Source organism: Bos javanicus, chromosome 13 (genome assembly GCF_032452875.1).
Source record: "Bos javanicus breed banteng chromosome 13, ARS-OSU_banteng_1.0, whole genome shotgun sequence".
NCBI classification, from domain to species: Eukaryota; Metazoa; Chordata; class Mammalia; order Artiodactyla; family Bovidae; genus Bos; species Bos javanicus.
The window spans coordinates 18,337,503-18,356,194 of NC_083880.1; the positions used below are offsets into that span (position 1 = coordinate 18,337,503).

General features: G+C 44.3%; 1 protein-coding gene across 18 annotated transcripts in view; it reads right to left on the minus strand.

Moving 5' to 3' along the window:
* CCNY (cyclin Y) overlaps positions 1 to 9,059 on the minus strand; it is a 204,536-nt gene extending 195,477 nt beyond the window's left edge. For 10 of the 18 annotated variants that reach the window (XM_061435818.1, XM_061435814.1, XM_061435849.1 and 7 more), the window contains exon 1: positions 8,971 to 9,059. Coding sequence is in view for 6 of the 18 variants with exons in the window: in XM_061435827.1 (XP_061291811.1) it covers positions 8,312 to 8,520 (209 nt within the window). In the remaining 12 variants the exon portion in view is untranslated. Of the gene's footprint in view, positions 1 to 8,311; positions 8,890 to 8,970 lie in introns of those variants that run through there. The other 8 variants (XM_061435827.1, XM_061435822.1, XM_061435837.1 and 5 more) reach the window with 8 other exon arrangements.
* Positions 9,060 to 18,692: the final 9,633 nt, after the last annotated feature.

Consider the following 18,692-nt stretch of genomic DNA (forward strand, 5'->3'; position numbering starts at 1 on the left):
GCCCGAGGCCAGGGGCGGCGGCCGGGAGGAGCAACTCCACGTGCAAGGAGCAGTGGCTGCGCGGGCACAGGAGGGCTGAGAGGAGCTACTCCACGTTCAAGTTCAGGAGGGGCGGCTGCCAGAGGCGTCAGAGGGCAGACACACAAACCATAATCACGGAAAACTAGTCAATCTAATCACACGGCCCACAGCCTTGTCTAACTCAATGAAACTAAGCCATGCCGTGTGGGGCCACCCAAGTCGGGCGGGTCATGGTGGAGAGGTCTGACAGAATGTGGTCCACTGGAGAAGAGAATGGCAAACCACTTCAGTATTCTTGCCCTGATAACCCCATAAACAGTATGAATCAGCCATAGATACACATATATCCCCTCCCTTTTGAACCTCCCTCCCATCTCTGTCCCCATCCCACACCTCTAGGTTGATACAGAGCCCCTGTTTGAGTTTCCTGAGCCATAAAGCAAATTCCGGTTGGCTATCTATTTTACATATGGTAATATAAATTTCCATGTTACTCTTTCCCTACATCTCACCCTCTCCTCCCCTCTCCCCACTCCAGCATTCTTGCCTGGAAAATCCCATGGACAGAAAAGCCTGGTGGGCTACAGTCCATAGGGTTGCAAAGAGTCAGATATGACTGAAGCGGCTTAGCACAATAAGTAAATTGGCACCCAAGGTACACCAGCCCTTGTGCTAGGCACCCAGGCACAGATAATAAGATGTCTCTGATCTCCAGGAACTTGGATTCTAATGAGAAAGACAGACATTTAAACAAGGAGTAATTATAATATTATCTGAATAATGATGATGGGCATGACACCATCCAGTAGTACTTGGGCCACCTGATGTGAAGAGCCGATTCATTGGAAAAGACCCTGATGGTGGGAAAGATTGAGGACTGGAGGAGAAGGGGATGATAGAGGATGAGATGGTTGGATGGCATCACCAACTCAATGGACATGAGTTTGAGCAAACTCTGGGAGATAGTGAAGTAGAGGGAAGCCTGGCGTGCTGCAGTCCATGATGTTGCAAAGAGTCAGACACGACTGAGCGACTGAACAATAACATGACACCATCTAAGAGGGGAGAAGTAACTCCCAATTTCTCTTGGAAATACCATTTTCTTGAGTTTAATTTCTGAGTAAGTAATACATTATCATTTGAATCTCAAGTACAAAAAGGCATTTGATCAAGTCCCAGGACCAGCCACCCATTTCCTCTTCCCAGCTTCCTGCCACCCCTGCCACCAGACATCAAGAGAGAAAATGATTAACCTCACAACAGAACAGTGACCATCAGTTAAACCTGATCCTGACTCAGGCTAATCAAAGAATTATTTCATTCCCAAATACTCTCTAAGAAGTCATCACTGATTGCCTGCTTGCAACATCTAAAGCAAGATGGAGAAGGAAATGGCAACCCACTCCAATGTTCTTGCCTGGAGAATCCCAGGGACGGGGAAGCCTGGTGGGCTGCCGTCTATGGGGTCGCACAGAGTTGGACACGACTGAAGTGACTTAGCAGCAGCAACATCTAAAGCAATGATTTTTAGTCTCTATCTTCCTTAATACACCTACAGCATTTCCTACTCGCTACACTTTGTCCTCCTTGAACTCTTCAGGGCACCACATTCAAGCTTCCCTTCCAAGTTATCCAGTCCTTTGCCCCAGTCTCCTTTGGCCCACTCTTTAAGGGTTGGTGTTTCCATGCTCCCAGTCACAAAAACCACAACACTCTCCCTCAAGACTGCTTCATCCCTGTTAGATGAGTCTCAAATCTCACCTCCAGCCTGACCCCTCTCTGGTCGAATGCTCAGGAGTATCCGACTCTTTTGCAACACCATGGAAGTTCCTCTGTGCATGGGATTTCCCAGGCAAGAATCCTGGAGAGGGTAGCTATTTCCTTCTCCAGGGGAATCGTTCTGACCCAGGGATCAAACCTTTGTCTCTTGTATTGGCAGTACCACCAGCACCATCTGGGCCTATGTGTATCTGCCTATTTGACATCTCTCAACAGTTTGTTCACAGATCCTCAAGCCTGAAATATTTAAAACTAACCTCAACTCCTTTGCTCTACATCTCCCTTCCTGCTATATTTTTTATCTCAGTCGGAGACTGACGTCACCATGGCCTCAGGCACCGTATCTGGGTATTCTCTGCCTTTACTCCCGCTTCCTTTGTCTGTCCCCAGTTCCTGCGGAGGCAGTGCGGTCTAATGGTCATATGTAGCAGCACAGTGTGCAATATACACAGCACAGCACTGCAGGCTGATCTGGGTGTCAACTTGAGTTCTAGCCCTTATTGGACTATGGTTTTTGCAAGAAAGACAAAACTGAAGTCCCACTACAATCAGCATGGTCAAAATGAAAAGAATGTGGAATAAAGGGCAGTGCACCTCTAATGGAAATTTCTACAATGATTCATTCATTAGTGTATAGCCTAGGCTACTGTGCCACTGTCAATGCACGAATCATTATATCTATAAATGAAACAAAATTTCTTTTCATATTATCTTTTCATTTTTGATGTCTAGTGTTAGGAATACATATAACAGCTACAGTGTTTTATATCATCTAAGATGGTATTGATGTACTGACAAATGATTCATCTTGTCAATTTATAGTACTGATAAATACAGTACAGTCCTATAAATGTTTCTCTTCATTATGGTTTTCTTAATAACATTTTCTTTTCTCTAGCTTCTTTATTGTAAGAATATAGTAGATAATACAAAACACATTTCAATTGACTGTTTATGTTATTGGTGAGGTTTCTGGTCAATAATAGGCTATTAGCAGTTAAGTTTCGGAGAAGGCTGTGGCACCCCACTCCAGTACTCTTGCCTGGCAAATCACATGGATGGAGGAGCTTGGTGGGCTGCAGTCCATGGGGTCGGCTAAGAGTCGGACACGACTGAGCGACTTCACTTTTCACTTTCATGCGTTGGAGAAGGAAATGGCAACCCACTCCAGTGTTCTTGCCTGGAGAATCCCAGGGACGGGGGAGCCTGGTGGGCTGCCATCTATGGGGTCGCACAGAGTCGGACACGACTGAAGCGACTTAGCAGCAGCAGCAGCAGCAGCAGTTAAGTTTTAGGGGAGTCAAAAAGTATATTGGGATATATAGGTGTTGGCGCCTCTAACCCCCATGTTGTTCAAGTCAACTTCAATTACCAAAAGCCATATATGTGAAGTTGACAGGGATGAGCCTATGATTATTATGTATTTTTAGGTAAAGATGAGTATAGGAAAAACAAAACATACAGTAGTAACAGGAAGTCATGCCACTTTTAACTTTTTGTAGTCTTTGTGAAGCAAAACTAGAATAACTTTCAAATAATTTTTACACTTCTCTGTAAAAATACAAGTGGTCAGGAAAAGTTTTTGTAAATAACTATTTGAAACTTGCAAATACTGTCTTTACTATTTTGAACATGAATCACCCATAAAATCAAGCAGCATTCTAATACAGATTCAAGACCACCCAGTTTAATTGCTTCAGATACCTATTAAGCGTGTATGCATGCTCAGTCACTCAGTTGTGTCAGACTCTGCGATCCCACGGGCTGCAGGCTGCCAGACTCCCCTTCTCCATGGAATTTCCCAGGCAAGGATACTGGAGTAGGTTGCCATTTCCTCCTCCAGGGGATCTTCTCAACCCAGGGACTGAACCCATGTCTCCTGCATCTCCTGCATCGGCAGGCAGATTCTTTACCACTGAGCCACCTCAGATACCTATTATTATTTAAGAAATATTAACTCTTTACTAAAATCACCAAAGGATTAAAAATTATTCAAGCATCTCACTCTCATTCATTCCCCCCTGGTGCCTGCTTTTGTCTATTTCAGTCAATGAACAGCAGAATCTGCTGCTAAGGAGGAAATGAAAAATGAAATTCAAATAATCATGGCCTATCTCCTCGTCTCCAAGTCCCCCTTCCCTGCCCCAGCCCCAATTCATGAAAGGAAACAAAACTTTCAGTCTTTGGGGGTGTTATTGCTTGACTAACAATCACTGTAGGGTTTTTCAACAGCATGCTCCGTTGCTGCACTTTAGGTGTATTTCAGAAACCCTTACCTACATGTAAAGTACAACTGCACTGATCACTAATTAGTAAATCTGGGAAAGAGTAGGTAAGACACTGGAATTAGCTAAAGTTTATAGAAATGAATTTCAACGTTGTGATACTCAGGTTGGTCCTATCTTGCGTATACAAACAAAATTAGTGTCCAAGTGCAGACACATGTCTAAATACGTTAAACTTCACTCCTCCGATAATTTTAAAAAATGCAAAAGCATCCCAAGTGTGTATGTGTGATACATAGTTGTCCCAATGCCAGAGCTGGAAACTTTCATGATAATCAATGCTATGCTATAAATTACTAAATTATTAAATAATTTTTGTGCTACCAGTGGAAAAAAATTGAAGCTGTTTGAGACTGTGAACAAAACTCTATGACATTTGACATTCTGAATTAGGATGTTCTAATTTTAAGTCTGCTGAGTTTAAAAACAAAAACAAAAACATTCATTAAGATAACTTTGAAGAAACTGAGTTTACTTTCAGGAATCCTCAAAAGTAAAAATATTAGAATCACATGAACCCCACTGTTAAAATTTAGCAGGATTTCATTTTGACATTTGATTGGTCTGTTCACTGTTCAGAAAGTGTGCATGAAGCTGCTTCTCATTTGGGGAGAGAGACTTCAGGAGAGCCTCACAAAAAGTTGCTAGTAAGGTTTTCTTGGAGGCAAGCCTCCTTCCTCACCAGTGAGACAATTATTTGAAACAGTTCCAAATAACCTTACCAGCCCATGCTTCTTTTCAAAACTGTTTTGCATGCACCTTGCCAGTAATTTCCTGTAATACTCCTGGGATGGTCAGTCAAGAGATTTGCAAAGTAGGTATTTTTAAAATTTGCTATAATTGAATTATACCGTAAGAGACTCAACTTGTCTTCATGAGTAATATTAAGATAAATCCCCAGTAATGTCATCCTTAGGTTATTCTCCTCATTCTCTCTTACTTTCTACTGGATATCCTATAGCATCATTAAAAGAAAACCCATGAAGGAAAGATTTAAAAACAGGGCACTGTTTATTGTGCAATTCTCATGGTAAAAAGTATTTTACATACTTTGTGTGCTTTAAAAGGGAATTAACAAAATGATTTAAAATGTATATCTCAGTTTCTTCAAAGTTATCTACATGTGTATAATGGATGAGAAACACTTCCCCTGAAATCTATATTTTTACAATGTATATACCTGTACTGATAATATTGAAACTAGATTCAATGTAGGATCCTAACTGTTCTCAAAGTTGACTTTTACATGGGTCAACAGCAATCCCATTAAGTAGAAAATTAACAGGATTCAATGACATTTCAGGTTTCTTTCCTTAATGACCAATACTGATTGCCTGTCAAAACAATGGTGCAGTTGTTAAGTGTTTGCATTGTTCAGTTTTATTTTTCAAAGTTTATCTAAATAGGCCAAGACATTTAAGTACATTCCCCAGTTGAACTGGCCCAATATTAACTTGTAGAGAACACGAGGGTGGAGAAAACAGGATCAGGAATATATGTCTGTACTGATAAAAGATTCAGTCAGGATTCCTTTTGTATGTTAACCTGAAACTCTTACCTACTATTCATGAAATGTCCATAATTCTAAACATGATTTCATATTTTAAACATACAATGATTTGCCTCAGTAGGAAACTAGTCTATGGAGTCTGGAATTTGTTAAATTCACCAGATTTCAGGAAAGCTTCTGGGGCAAAAGGGAAACAGAAAGACTAAAGCATTCTTCTTTGTTTACACATTCAATAAAAATTTATTCATACACTCTTACAAAATGTGTACACAAAACATCCATATAATTACAACTTCACACTCACCAAAGGAACTCCAGGTTGAAGAGCAAGTCATTGTGCAAGCATTAGCTTACTCTTAACTATTTTACAGATGCACCAAAAATGTCTGTGTCATTACCATCACTTAACATGACAGTTTTCATTCCAATCCCAAAGAAAGGCAATGCCAAAGAATGCTGAGACTACCGCACAATTGCACTCATCTCACACACTAGTAAAGTAATGCTCAAAATTCTCCAAGCCAGGCTTCAACAATACATGAACTGTTAACTTGAAGATGTTCAAGCTGGTTTTAGAAAAAGCAGAGGAACCAGAGGTCAAATTGCCAACATCCACTGGATCATGGAAAAAGCAAGAGAGTTCCAGAAAAACATCTATTTCTGCTTTATTGACTATGCCAAAGCCTTTGACTGTGTGGATCACAATAAACTATGCAAAATTCTGAAAGAGATGGGAATACCAGACCACCTGACCTGCCTCTTGAGAAACCTATATGCAGGTGAGGAAGCAACAGTTAGAACTGGACATGGAACAACAGACTGGTTGCAAAGAGGAAAAGGAGTACGTCAAGGCTGGATATTGTCACCCTGCTTATTTAACTTCTATGCAGAGTACATCATGAGAAACGCTGGGCTGGAAGAAGCACAAGCTGGAATCAAGATTGCCAGGAGAAATATCAGTAACCTCAGATATGCAGATGATACCACCCTTATGGCAGAAAGTGAAGAGGAACTAAAAAGCCTCTTGATGAAAGTGAAAGAGGAGAATGAAAAAGTTGGCTTAAAGCTCAACGTTCAGAAAACGAAGATCATGGCATCTGGTCCCATCACTTCATGGGATATAGATGGGGAAACAGTGGATACAGTGTCAGACTTTTTTGGGGAGGCTCCAAAATCACTGCAGATGGTGACTGCAGCCATGAAATTAAAAGACGCTTACTCCTTGGAAGGAAAGTTATGACCAACCTAGATAGCATATTCAAAAGCAGAGACGTTACTTTGCCAACAAAGGTCCGTCTAGTCAAGGCTATGGTTTTTCCAGTGGTCATGTATGGATGTGAGAGTTGGACTGTGAAGAAAGCTGAGCCCCGAAGAATTGATGCTTTTGAACTGTGGTGTTGGAGAAGATTCTTGAGAGTCCCTTGGACTGCAAGGAGATCCAACCAGTCCATCCTAAAGGAGATGAGTCCTGGGTGTTCTTTGGAAGGACTGATGCTAAAGCTGAAACTCCAATACTTTGGCCACCTCATGCAAAGAGTTGACTCACTGGAGAAAACGCTGATGCTGGGAGGATTGGGGGCAGGAGGAGAAGGATGACAGAGGATGAGATGGCTGGATGGCATCACCGACTCGATGGATATGAGTTTGGGTGAACTCTGGGAGTTGGTGATGGACAGGGAGGCCTGGTGTGCTGCGATTCGTGGGGTTGCAAAGAGTCCGACACGACTGAGCAACTGAACTGAACATGACAGTGGTCTCAATGTTTACTTATCCAGGATCAAACCCATTGAAATATGTTCTCAAAAACTATGTCTGGATCACCAAGTAGCTCTTTAGACATCAGTATTTTTACTGCTGCTGCTGCTAAGTCGCTTCAGTCGTGTCCGACTCTGTGTGACCCCATAGACAGCAGCCCATCAGGCTCCCCCATCCCTGAGATTTTCCAGGCAAGAGAATCCAACCACTGGAGTGGGTTGCCATTTCCTTCTCCAATGCATGAAAGTGAAAAGTGAAAGTGAAGTCGTTCAGTCATGTTGGACTCTTAGCGACCCCATGGACTGCAGCCCACCAGGCTCCTCCGTCCATGGGATTTTCCAGGCAAGAGTACTGGAGTGGGGTGCCATTGCCTTCTCCGAGTATTTTTTTTTTTTTAACTACTTCTTATAAAAAGGCCAAAACACATTGTTTGCAGATTGCCTTTAGTGGAAAGCTGAGCATTGAAGAACTGACGCTTTTGAAATGTGGTGTTGGAGAAGACTCTTCAGAGTCCCTTGGACTGCAAGGAGATCCAACCAGTCCATCCTAAAGAAAATCAACCCTGAATATTCATTGGAAGGACTGATGCTGAAACTGAAACTACAATACTTTGACCACCTGATGCGAAGAACTGACTCACTGGAAAAGACCCTAATGCTGGGGAAGATTGAAGGCGGGAGGACAAGGGGACGACAGAGGATGAGATGGTTGGATGGCATCACCGACTCAATGGACATGAGTTTGACTAGGCTCCAGGAGTTGGTGATGGACAGGGAAGCTTGGCGTGCTGCAGTCCATGGGGTTGCAAAGAGTCGGACACGACTGAGCGACTGAACTGAAGTGAACTGAGTGGGGAAAAGTTCCTTTTAAGTTCAAAGATTCAAACACTGTGACTTATGAGGGGAAAGCAGCTTGTTATTTAAAAGTAGCATGGCGACTAGGCCAAAGATGTGGTACCCACAGGGGAACAACCAGAAAACACGACCTTCCTGTCTTCTCACAGTCTTCACCTTGGACCTCCAGCCTTGCGCATCTCGGTTTGTGTTTATTTCCAGGGAGGGTGGCTGCACTCCCAGGAGCCCGGCGAATGAGGCGGGGAAGCCAGAGGTGTTCGGAAGCCGCTTGGTGAGCCGCTCGGTTACGGGGCCTCCGTTGTGGGCCGGGCAGCATCGCTCACTCCCGGGCCGGCCGGCCGCCGCTGCCCGAGCCGCGCAGGGAGGGAAGCGGCTTACACTAGGGATCCGGGTCCGGCGGAGGGAGCAGTGAAGACGTCCGAGGACGCTCGTCCCTCTGAGTCCGCGGTCTGGACCGCGGTCGCCTGGCTGGCTGGTCCCGGCGCCAGCGGGGCACGGGAAGGAAGGTGGCGCGCCTTCCAGAAGCACCGCTCGGTCTGTCTAGGGTTGCAAGGATCGGGGACGGCGGCTCCGGAGAGCGAGCGAAGCCGACCGACCCGCGTCGCCCGCCGGCCCTCGCCTCCCAGGAGCCGGAGCGGCGGCCCCTCAGAAAAAGCCCTCGAGGTGCGCTGGGCAAACGGCCCCCGGCTACCCGCTCCGCCCCGCCCCCAGCTCCGGCGCCGCCGCCTCAGGCCCCGCGGGTCCCGCCGGCCGGCGCGCCACTTACCCGCAGCGAAGCGATTTACGTAGCGGACCTCGTCACTGCTTACGGACGCGAGGAGGTGGGACGACGAGCCCCACCGGGACCGCCGCCGGCCCACGTTGCCCCACGTCAGTGCTGATGCGGCCGCGGCCTCCCAGCCGAGCGCGATCCAACGCGGCGTCGCAGCCGCCCGCCCGCTCGCGGCCTGGAATCCGCGCGTCCACCCGCCCGCCCCGCTCCGCGCCTGTCCCTGCCCAGTGGACGCCGAGGAAATCCACGCTCGAACCCCGCCCCCTGCCGGCCGCCGGTGGGAGTGCGGCGCCGACAATCCAACAATTGAATGGAACGAGGCGGGGGGGGGAGGGGGATGAGGGGCGGGGCCTGAGGGCGGGCTGGAAGGAGGGGTCTGAGGTGGGGAGGAGGGGCCAGGGGCGGGGCCTGGAGAAGGAAGTAGGCTGGGCGGGGAAGAGGACCGCGTTGCAGACGGGTTCTGAAGCGGTGCGGAAGAAACCAGAAGTGGCCTTGTGGCACCTGCTCTAGGAAGTCAATCCTTAGAAAACTGCTAACCCAGGCGGTCCCGTTGTGTGTGCCGAAGTGGCTTCCCTTTGGATTTCCCCCGCTGCCAGGCAAGGCCCGGGAGCGCATCCTACCGACACCACCCCGCCGCCGCCGGCCACGAGCCCCGGAGACCCCGCCTGCCGCCGATCCTCGGCGACCTTGCCAGGGTACCGGGGTCCCCATTTGGTGATTTCACGGAGGACAGGAAGGCTTTTTGGTAACAAGCAAAACCCTCGCCTGGAAGAGGGGAGAGTTTCGTTTTCGTCTAGCTGGAAACCCGGGGTTTTCTAGTAATAGGGGCGGTCCCGGCCGATAAAACGGTCACCTGGTGTGTACCAGGAACCCTGTTATAACGGTGACCCAAGGTCCGACCTTAGGTTCTCAGTAGTGGGTCACACCGAAAACTGCCGTCAGGGACACTATTTGAAAAGTTGCTGAGTAAAGAAAATAAGAGCATAAGTCACGTAGTGCAGGTGGAGAAGGGCAGCTTTGAGAAATAGTAGCATCCCAGTGCGGTTCTCCCAGAAGGGGAGAATCCTGAACTGTTCAGTGCTAGATTGTTGCCATTCCGACGTACTGTCAGCAGTAAATGCTTGCTAGCAGAGATGAGAGGGTAATAACCTGGTCGGTTCACGTCCTCCTTTCCACATTAGCAGAGCTTTGAAATTCTTCCGGGACAATAGTCGATGCCTGTCTCCTCCTCCTGTTAAAAATGAGGGACATTACAAAGCTAATAAAAAAGTTAACCAAATCCTTTTTCTGTGTGTGCTGAGGTAAGGCTGGCACAGGATATTTATTCATAAGTAATCAATGAAGCTCATTTTAGTTCAGAAAAAAAGAGAGAGCGAGAGAGCCATTAGAAGGAATGAGAAGGAAAGAAAGACCAGAATGCTAAACCTGAAAAGTCATAACCTTTGTTTTGGTCAAGGTTGACCATGTGCTGGAAGAGTAGATTTTTAGCTTCCAGTGATTTATGGGGAATTGTGATCACTCTCCTTCCCAAAACATTGTTCTCCACCTACTTGTTTATCACTAAATTTTTTTAAACAAAGTGTACATTCTTTGTAGATAGAATCCATCAGACAGAGGACTTCAAATGCAAATATGAGTCAGAGGGGGCCGAAAAGAATTTGCAGCCCGTGCCAGTGACAACTCAAGACAGAGAGCCTGTATCCCTGTTGTTGTTCATTTGCTAAGTCGTGACCAACTCTTTGGGATCTCGTGGACTCTGCAACTGTGGCACTTCAGGCTCTTCTGTCTTCCACTATCTCCCGGAATTTGCTCAAATTCATGTCCATTAAGTAGATAATGCTATCCAGCCACCTAATCCTCTGCTGCTCCTTTCTCCTTTTGCCTTCAGTCTTTCCCGGCATCAGGGTCTTTTCCAGTGAGTTGGCTCTTTGAATCAAGTGGCCAAAGTATGGGAGTTTCAGCTTCTTCAGCCTCAGTCCTTCCAGTGAATATTCAGTGTTGATTTCCTTTGGGATTGACTGGTTTGATCTCCTTCCAGTCCAGAGGACTCCAGCACCTCAGTCCGAAAGCATCTATTCTTGTATCCTTAGGAGCTTTCACAAGCACCACTTAACCATGCCCAAATAGATCCAAGTGACCCAATCCTGCCTTCTGGCTTTTTGTAATTGATCACTTTCCTGACTCTTCTCAGCCCCATTCAGCCCCTCCCTGTTCTTCCATTCTCCTTTGAAACACTCCATTGCCTTTCTAAAGTTGATGTTGAATTCAGTTCATGCTAGACTCTTTTTCTCTATTGCTATAGTAGATAGGGGGCTTCCCTGGTGGCTGAGTGGTAAAGAATCTGCCTGCCAATGTTAGGGGGCTTCCCTGGTGGCTGAGTGGTAAAGAATCTGCCTGCCAATGTTGGAGACGTAAGAGACACAGTCTCGATCCCTGGATCAGGAAGATCCCCTGGAGGAGAACATGGCAACCCACTCCAGTATTCTTGCCTGGAGAATCCCACGAACACAGGAGCCTGGCAGGCTACAGTCGATAGAGTCACAATGCGTTGGGCACAACTGAAGCAACTTAGCACACAGGTGCATAGTAGATAGGTGATTAAAACCACTTTCACTAGTGTTAGCTTTATCTGACCAGTCACAGGAAGCCATTAAATCATTAAATATCCAATATCCTTGCAGTCAAGGATGCAAGGATATTTCCCACCCATGAAGGCAGAAAACGGTGATTGCCCTTCCTTTCCTTCTCTGACTTTCTTCATTAGAGAGATTTTTTTTATACCTGCCACACTCCCTTTCCCAACAGTTAGGTCCACCGTGGGTACAGTGTTCTCCCTCTGTCATGCTGTGCTTTCCTCATAAATCCCACATGTATGCCTTTTTCTTCCACATCCACACCTGTGCCTTCCTCATACACCCCTACATCTCTGCCTTCCTCTTGCACCCCACACCTATGGCTTCCTGTTATTCCTCCTACCCCCACATCTTTGCCCATACTCTCTTTAGTTTCTCCTTTTTTCCTTTTTGACTACCATTTAGTTGCTAGAGGAGAAAATCAAAAGCACCTTTTTTTCCTTACTTTCTCTGATTCTATTTCATTTAGAAAGCCAGAACACATAATCATGTTCATTATGGATTTTTGCATTAAATATTCTTTTTAAGTATTACATTCAAATGTCATTTATTTTGATTACTGAGTTCTTGTGCCATCATAAATTCTGTGCCCAAGATGGGTGGCTCTCTCCTATCATGGTAACCCAGGCTTGATCTGTGACTTATATTCAAATTTTATCAATTTTCCCAGTGTTATTCTCAGTAACTGTCTTCTCCCATCCATGATCCCATTGGAGTCATGCATTGCACTTACCTGTTTATATCTCTTTATTCTGGAACTATTCTTCAACCTTTTTTTTCCCCTTAACCTTGATATTTTAAATAGAATAGTCCAGTTATTTTGTAAAAGGGCAATTAAAAAAAAACTATTTATGGAGAACAGAGTTCAAGGAGAACAGTCAATAGAAATTACCTTATAGGTTAAGTAGGCGTCATGGTACTATTGTTTCTACTATTTTGGGCATGGGAAAGTATTTTTCCTTCTAAACAATTTCTCATCAAACTTTTAGAATATAATTCATCTATAAATTTGATGTTATGTTCAAATTCAGAAATTAATGAATTGGTGATAAAATGTCCCTAACTGACTCTTGACTGATGATAATCAAGATAGGATGGATTTTTTTTCATGCTCTTAATTCCTGGAACAGGCCACTACAGGCCCTTTGCACATGCCCATTCCCTCTGACTGTTAGCTTTTCCCTTTTCTCTTTTCCTGGTTAATGTCTATTCCTCCTTCAGAGCTTAGCTCACTGTGTCTTGTTCAATGAAGCTTCCCTTTACTTGGCAGACTGAATTCAGCCCCTTTAACCATTTATGTATCCTCATTTTATTAGATTTTTCTTTTGTAGCACTTATCATAAGTTTAATTAAGTAATTATGTCATCATGTATTTAAAGCCCATCTCCCTTGCCAGAATGTAAACTCCATGATGACATCTGTCTTATCCAATGCAGTTTGCCTGATAACTTCTGAGTTATTCCTTAATTCAATAATAGAGAGAAACTATGACATTATGGGTAACATCAATACAGTTGCATCCTCGTATTAGGCTCTTACATAGCTGTTCACCTGCTTTTGTTCTACTTATCCAGTTCAGGGCCATGTGCTAGAGATGATTAATAACTGTTTTCTAAAAAGATGAGGAATGAGATTATGTTATCAAATGAACCATGTGAAAAATGAACTTGAAAGATTAGCCAGTGCCTCTCTGTAAAACACAAGGGAAATGATACCCATATTATTTTGCATATAAAATGCCTTATTTTAAAAAATATATCTATTTAATTGACTGAGTTGGCTCTTAGTTGTGGCACGGGGAAATTTTGCTTTCCCTCAGGGCTCTCTGGCTCAGTAGTTATGGCAGGCAGCTTTAGTTACTCTGAGGCATGTGGGATCTTAGTTCCCCAACCAGGGATGGTTGGAAGGCATATTCTTAACCACTGGACCACCAGGGAAGTCTCTAAAATGCCTTATATATATATATGCATTCTCCATCAATAATAAGTATTTTAACTAGAATTTAAAATTTAAAAATGTAAGGCCATGACAAACCTAGACAGTTTATTAAAATACAGAGACATTACTTTGCTGACAAATGTCTGTATAGATCGGAGAAGGCGATGGCACCCCACTCCAGTACTCTTGCCTTGAAAATCCCATAGACGGAGAAGCCTGGTAGGCTGCAGTCCATGGAGTCGCGAAGAGTCGGACATGACTGAGCAACTTCCCTTTCACTTTTCACTTTCATGCACTGGAGAAGGAAATGGCAACCCACTCCAGTATTCTTGCCTGGAGAATCCCAGGGACGGGGGAGCCTGGTGGGCTGCCGACTATGGGGTCGCACAGAGTCGGACACGACTGAAGTGACTTAGCAGCAGCAGCAGCAGCAGTCTGTATAGGCAAAGCTTTGGTTTTTCTGGTATTCATGTATGGATGTGAAAGTTGGACCATAAAGAAGGCTGAGCACCAGAGAATTGATGTTTTTGAATTGTTATACTGGAGAAGACTCTTGAGGGTCCCTTGGACTGCAAGGAGATCAGACCACTCAATTTTAAAGGAAATCAATCCTGACTATTCATTGGAAGGACTGATGCTGAAGCTGAAGCTCTAATACTTTGGCCACCTGATGCAAAGAGCCAACTCATTAGAAAAGACCCTGATGTTGGGAAAGATTGAGGGCAGGAAGAGAAGAGGAGACAGAGAATGAGATGGTTGGGTGGCATCACTGATTCAGTGGACATAAATTTGAGCAAACTCCGGGAGATAGTGAGGGATAGGGAAGCCTGCTGTGCTGCAGTCCATGGGGTCACAGAGGTAGGACACGACTTAGCAACTAAACAACAACAACTAGAATTTACCAGGTCCTCGCTGCTACTGACAAGTACTAAGGTGTGTCTGACACTTTTGCACCCCATGTACTACAACCTGCCAGGCTCCTCTGTCCATGGGATTTTTCCAGGCAAGCAAGCATACTGGAGTGGGTTGCCATTTCCTTCTCTAGGAGATCTTCCTGACCCAGGAATCAAACCCAGGTCTCTTGGTCTGCTGCATTGGCAGGCAGATTCTTTACAACTAATGCCACCTGGGAAGCCCTTGATCTTCATAAACTGACAGCCTCTTATTTTGTAGGTTATAGTGCCATCATGTGGATACTTGATTTTCCTAAGATAAAATGTAACATTTTTGTCATAGAGACTGTGACTGGAAACCCGGCCATCCCACACCCAGGCACTACTTATAATCCATACTAGTTACCATGTCTGGCTGAGTGAAGGTTCATTTGGGGACTTCTGAATCTTCATTGTAAGCATGCAGAATTTGGAAACATTCATTTAAATGATAAAAGAAACCTTACAAAATACAATAGCTTGAAGATGCCCGCAATCCCTATGATCATCAGGTTATTTTGTGTGTCTAAGAATCCACCTGCCAATGCAGGAGACATGGGTTCGATCTCTGATCCGGGAGGATCGCACATGCCTCAGAGCAGCTGGGCTCGGGAGCCACAACTACTGAACCTGTGATCTAGAGCCTGGGAGCTGCAAGTACAGAAGCCTACAAAGCCTAGACCCTGTGCTCCACAGCAAGTGAAGCCACCGTAGTGAGAAGCCGGCACACTACAACTAGCGATAGCCCCCACTCACCGCAACTAGAGAAGAGCCCTCACAGCAGTGAAGACATAGCACAGCCATAACTAAATAAATTTTAAAAATTAAAAAAAACAATAAAGCATACAGATGATTAGCTAGATGAAGAGCCACATAGGTCTGGAAGGGTTCCAGTGCACGAGCTTCTTCTGTCCCTTGGAGTTGGGGTATGCCAGAATGAAGCAGGGCAAAGGCTAATAGAGTTTTGCCAAGAGAACTCACTGGTCATAGCAAACACCCTCTTCCAACAACACAAGAGAAGGCTCTACACATGGACATCACCAGATAGCCAACACCGAAATCAGATTTATTATATTCTTTGCAGCCAAAGATGGAGAAGCTCTAGACAGGTCAGCAAAAACAAGACCGGGAGCTGGCTGTGGCTCAGATCATGAACTTCTTATTGCCAAATTCAGACTTAAATTGAAGAAAGTGGGGAAAACCACTAGACCATTCAGGTATAACTGAAATCAAATCCCTTATGATTATACAGTGGAAGTGAGAAATAGATTTAAGGGACTAGATCTGATAGAATGCCTGAAGAACTATGGATGGAGGTTCGTGACATTGTACAGGAAACAGGGATCAAGACCATACGCAAGAAAAAAAAAAAGCAAAAAGGCAAAACGCCTGTCTAAGGAGGCCTTACAAATAGCTGTGAAAAAAAGAGAAATGAAGAGCAAAAGAGAAAAGGAAAGATATACCCATTTGAATACAGAGTTCCAAAGAACAGCAAGGAAAGATAAAGCCTTCCTCAGTGATCAATGCAAAGAAATAGAGGAAAACAATAGAGTGGGAAAGACTAGAGATCTCTTCAAGAAAATTTAGAGATACCAAGGGAACATTTCATGCAAAGATGGGCTCGATAAAGGACAGAAATGGTATGGATCTAACAGAAGCAGAAGATATTAAGAAGAGGTGGCAAGAATACACAGAAGAACTGTACAAAAAAGATCTTCACAACCCAGATAATCACGATGGTTTGTGTGATCAATCACCTAGAGCCAGACACCCTGGAATGTGAAGTCAATTGGGCCTTAGGAAGCATTACTACGAAGAAAGCTAGTGGAGGTGATGGAATTCCAGTTGAGCTATTTCAAATCCTAAAAGAGGATGCTGTGAAAGTGCTACACTCAATATGCCAGCAAATTTGGAAAACTCAGCCGTGGCCACAAGACTGGAAAAGGTCAGTTTTCATTCCAATCCCAAAGAAAGGCAATGCCAAAGAATGCTCAAACTACTGCACAATTGCACTCATCTCACACACTAGTAAAGTAATGCTCAAAATTCTCCAAGCCAGGCTTCAGTAATACGTGAACCGTGAACTTGAAGATGTTCAAGCTGGTTTTAGAAAAAGCAGAGGAACCAGAGGTCAAATTGCCAACATCCGCTGGATCGTGGAAAAAGCAAGAGAGTTCCAGAAAAACATCTATTTCTGCTTTATTGACTATGCCAAAGCCTTTGACTGTGTGGATCACAATAAACTGAAAAATTCTGAAAGAGATGGGAATACCAGACCACCTGACCTGCCTCTTGAGAAACCTATATGCAGGTGAGGAAGCAACAGTTAGAACTGGACATGGAACAACAGACTGGTTGCAAAGAGGAAAAGGAGTACGTCAAGGCTGGATATTGTCACCCTGCTTATTTAACTTCTATGCAGAGTACATCATGAGAAACGCTGGGCTGGAAGAAGCACAAGCTGGAATCAAGATTGCCGGGAGAAATATCAGTAACCTCAGATATGCAGATGACACCACCCTTATGGCAGAAAGTGAAGAGGAACTAAAAAGCCTCTTGATGAAAGTGAAAGAGGAGAATGAAAAAGTTGGCTTAAAGCTCAACATTCAGAAAACGAAGATCATGGCATCTGGTCCCATCACTTCATGAGAAATAGATGGGGAAGTCCCTGAATACACATTTCTTATTATGTCACAATTAGCCATTCAGCAGTTGTGCAAAGGTATCTCATCATTTTAATTTGCAACTTCTCTAGTGACTAAGGATGTTAAGTTGAGTAACTTTTCATGTGCTCATTTTCCCTCTCTATATCATAGGTGAAGGGCCTTTGTTTATTTAAAAAAATTTTGTATAACATTGGTCTATGAGAATTACTTACACATTCCAATAAAAGTCCTTATTATGTACATGCTTTGCAAGTATTTCCTCCCTGTCTCAGCTTGTCTCTCTACATTCCTAATAATGGACTTTGAAGAGAAGTTTTAAATTTTGATGAAGAAATCCAGTCAATTAATTTGTTATTTTATGAATCAAGCCTTCAGTGTCATACCTAGGAAATCTTTGCCTGGAGAACAAAGATTTTTCTCGTGGGTTTTTTTCCAGAAGAATAATAATTTCAGATTTTACCGACCCGGCTGTTAAAATTTTATTTATGGTTAGGAGACTGTGAAAAAGAAATCAAGGTCCAAAGTATTTTTTTGCCATGTTCTAGGTATTCTTGCCTCAAAAATCCCATGGACAGAGGAGCCTGGTCAGTTACTATCTACCCTTTTTAATGTAAACGGAATCACCTCAACCTGGCTCAGGAGAGCGATAGAATCTAAGGAAAAGAATCTTCTTTATCTCAGCACACTCAGCCTTATTGCTCAGACCAAAAATCTGATAATAATCCCTGAATCTTTTCTTTCTCTCACTTAGAAATGGCAAACTTGGGAATTTCCTGGTATCCATGGATAAGACTCTGCACTTCCACTACGGGTGGGGGAGGGTGCCTGGGTTTGACCTTAGTCTGGGAACTGCAAGCTGTGGTCAAAAAAAAAAAAAAAAGTGGCAAATCCATTCATGCTACCTCTAAAATAATTCCCTAATCCATCCACTTCTATCTTCTATACTCAAAACCCTAATCCAAAACACTAGTATCTTCTGCTGAAATGCTGCAGTAATATCCTAACTGGTCTCTATTTCCATTCTTCACCATGTTACAGAACGAACTGGGTCTCCCCACTCAAATTCCTATGTCCTCATAACATCTGAATGTAATCCTATTTGGAGCTAAGGTCTTCAAAGAGGTGATTAAGTTAAAATGAGGCCATTAGCGTGGGGACCTAATCCCATATGACTGGTGTTCTCATAAGAAGAGAAAGAGATCTCAGTAGTGTGCGCACAGAGGGGTGGACATGTGGAGAGAAAGGAAGTCATCTGCAAGTCAAAGAGAGGGCCCTGGGACAGTTCCTCCTCTTATGGCCCTCAGAGGAAACCAACCCCCTGGCTCCTTGATCTTGGACTTCCGGCCTCTGAAACTGTGAGGAAACAAACTTCTGTTGTTTAAGGGAACCCAGCGCATTGTGTTTTTGTTGTGGCGGCCCTAGAAAACCAATACATCCTCCTATGCTGCTGCTAAGTCGCTTCAGTCATGTCCAACTCTGTGCGACCCCATAGACGGCAGCCCACCAGGCTCCCCCGTCCCTGGGATTCTCCAGGCAAGAACACTGGA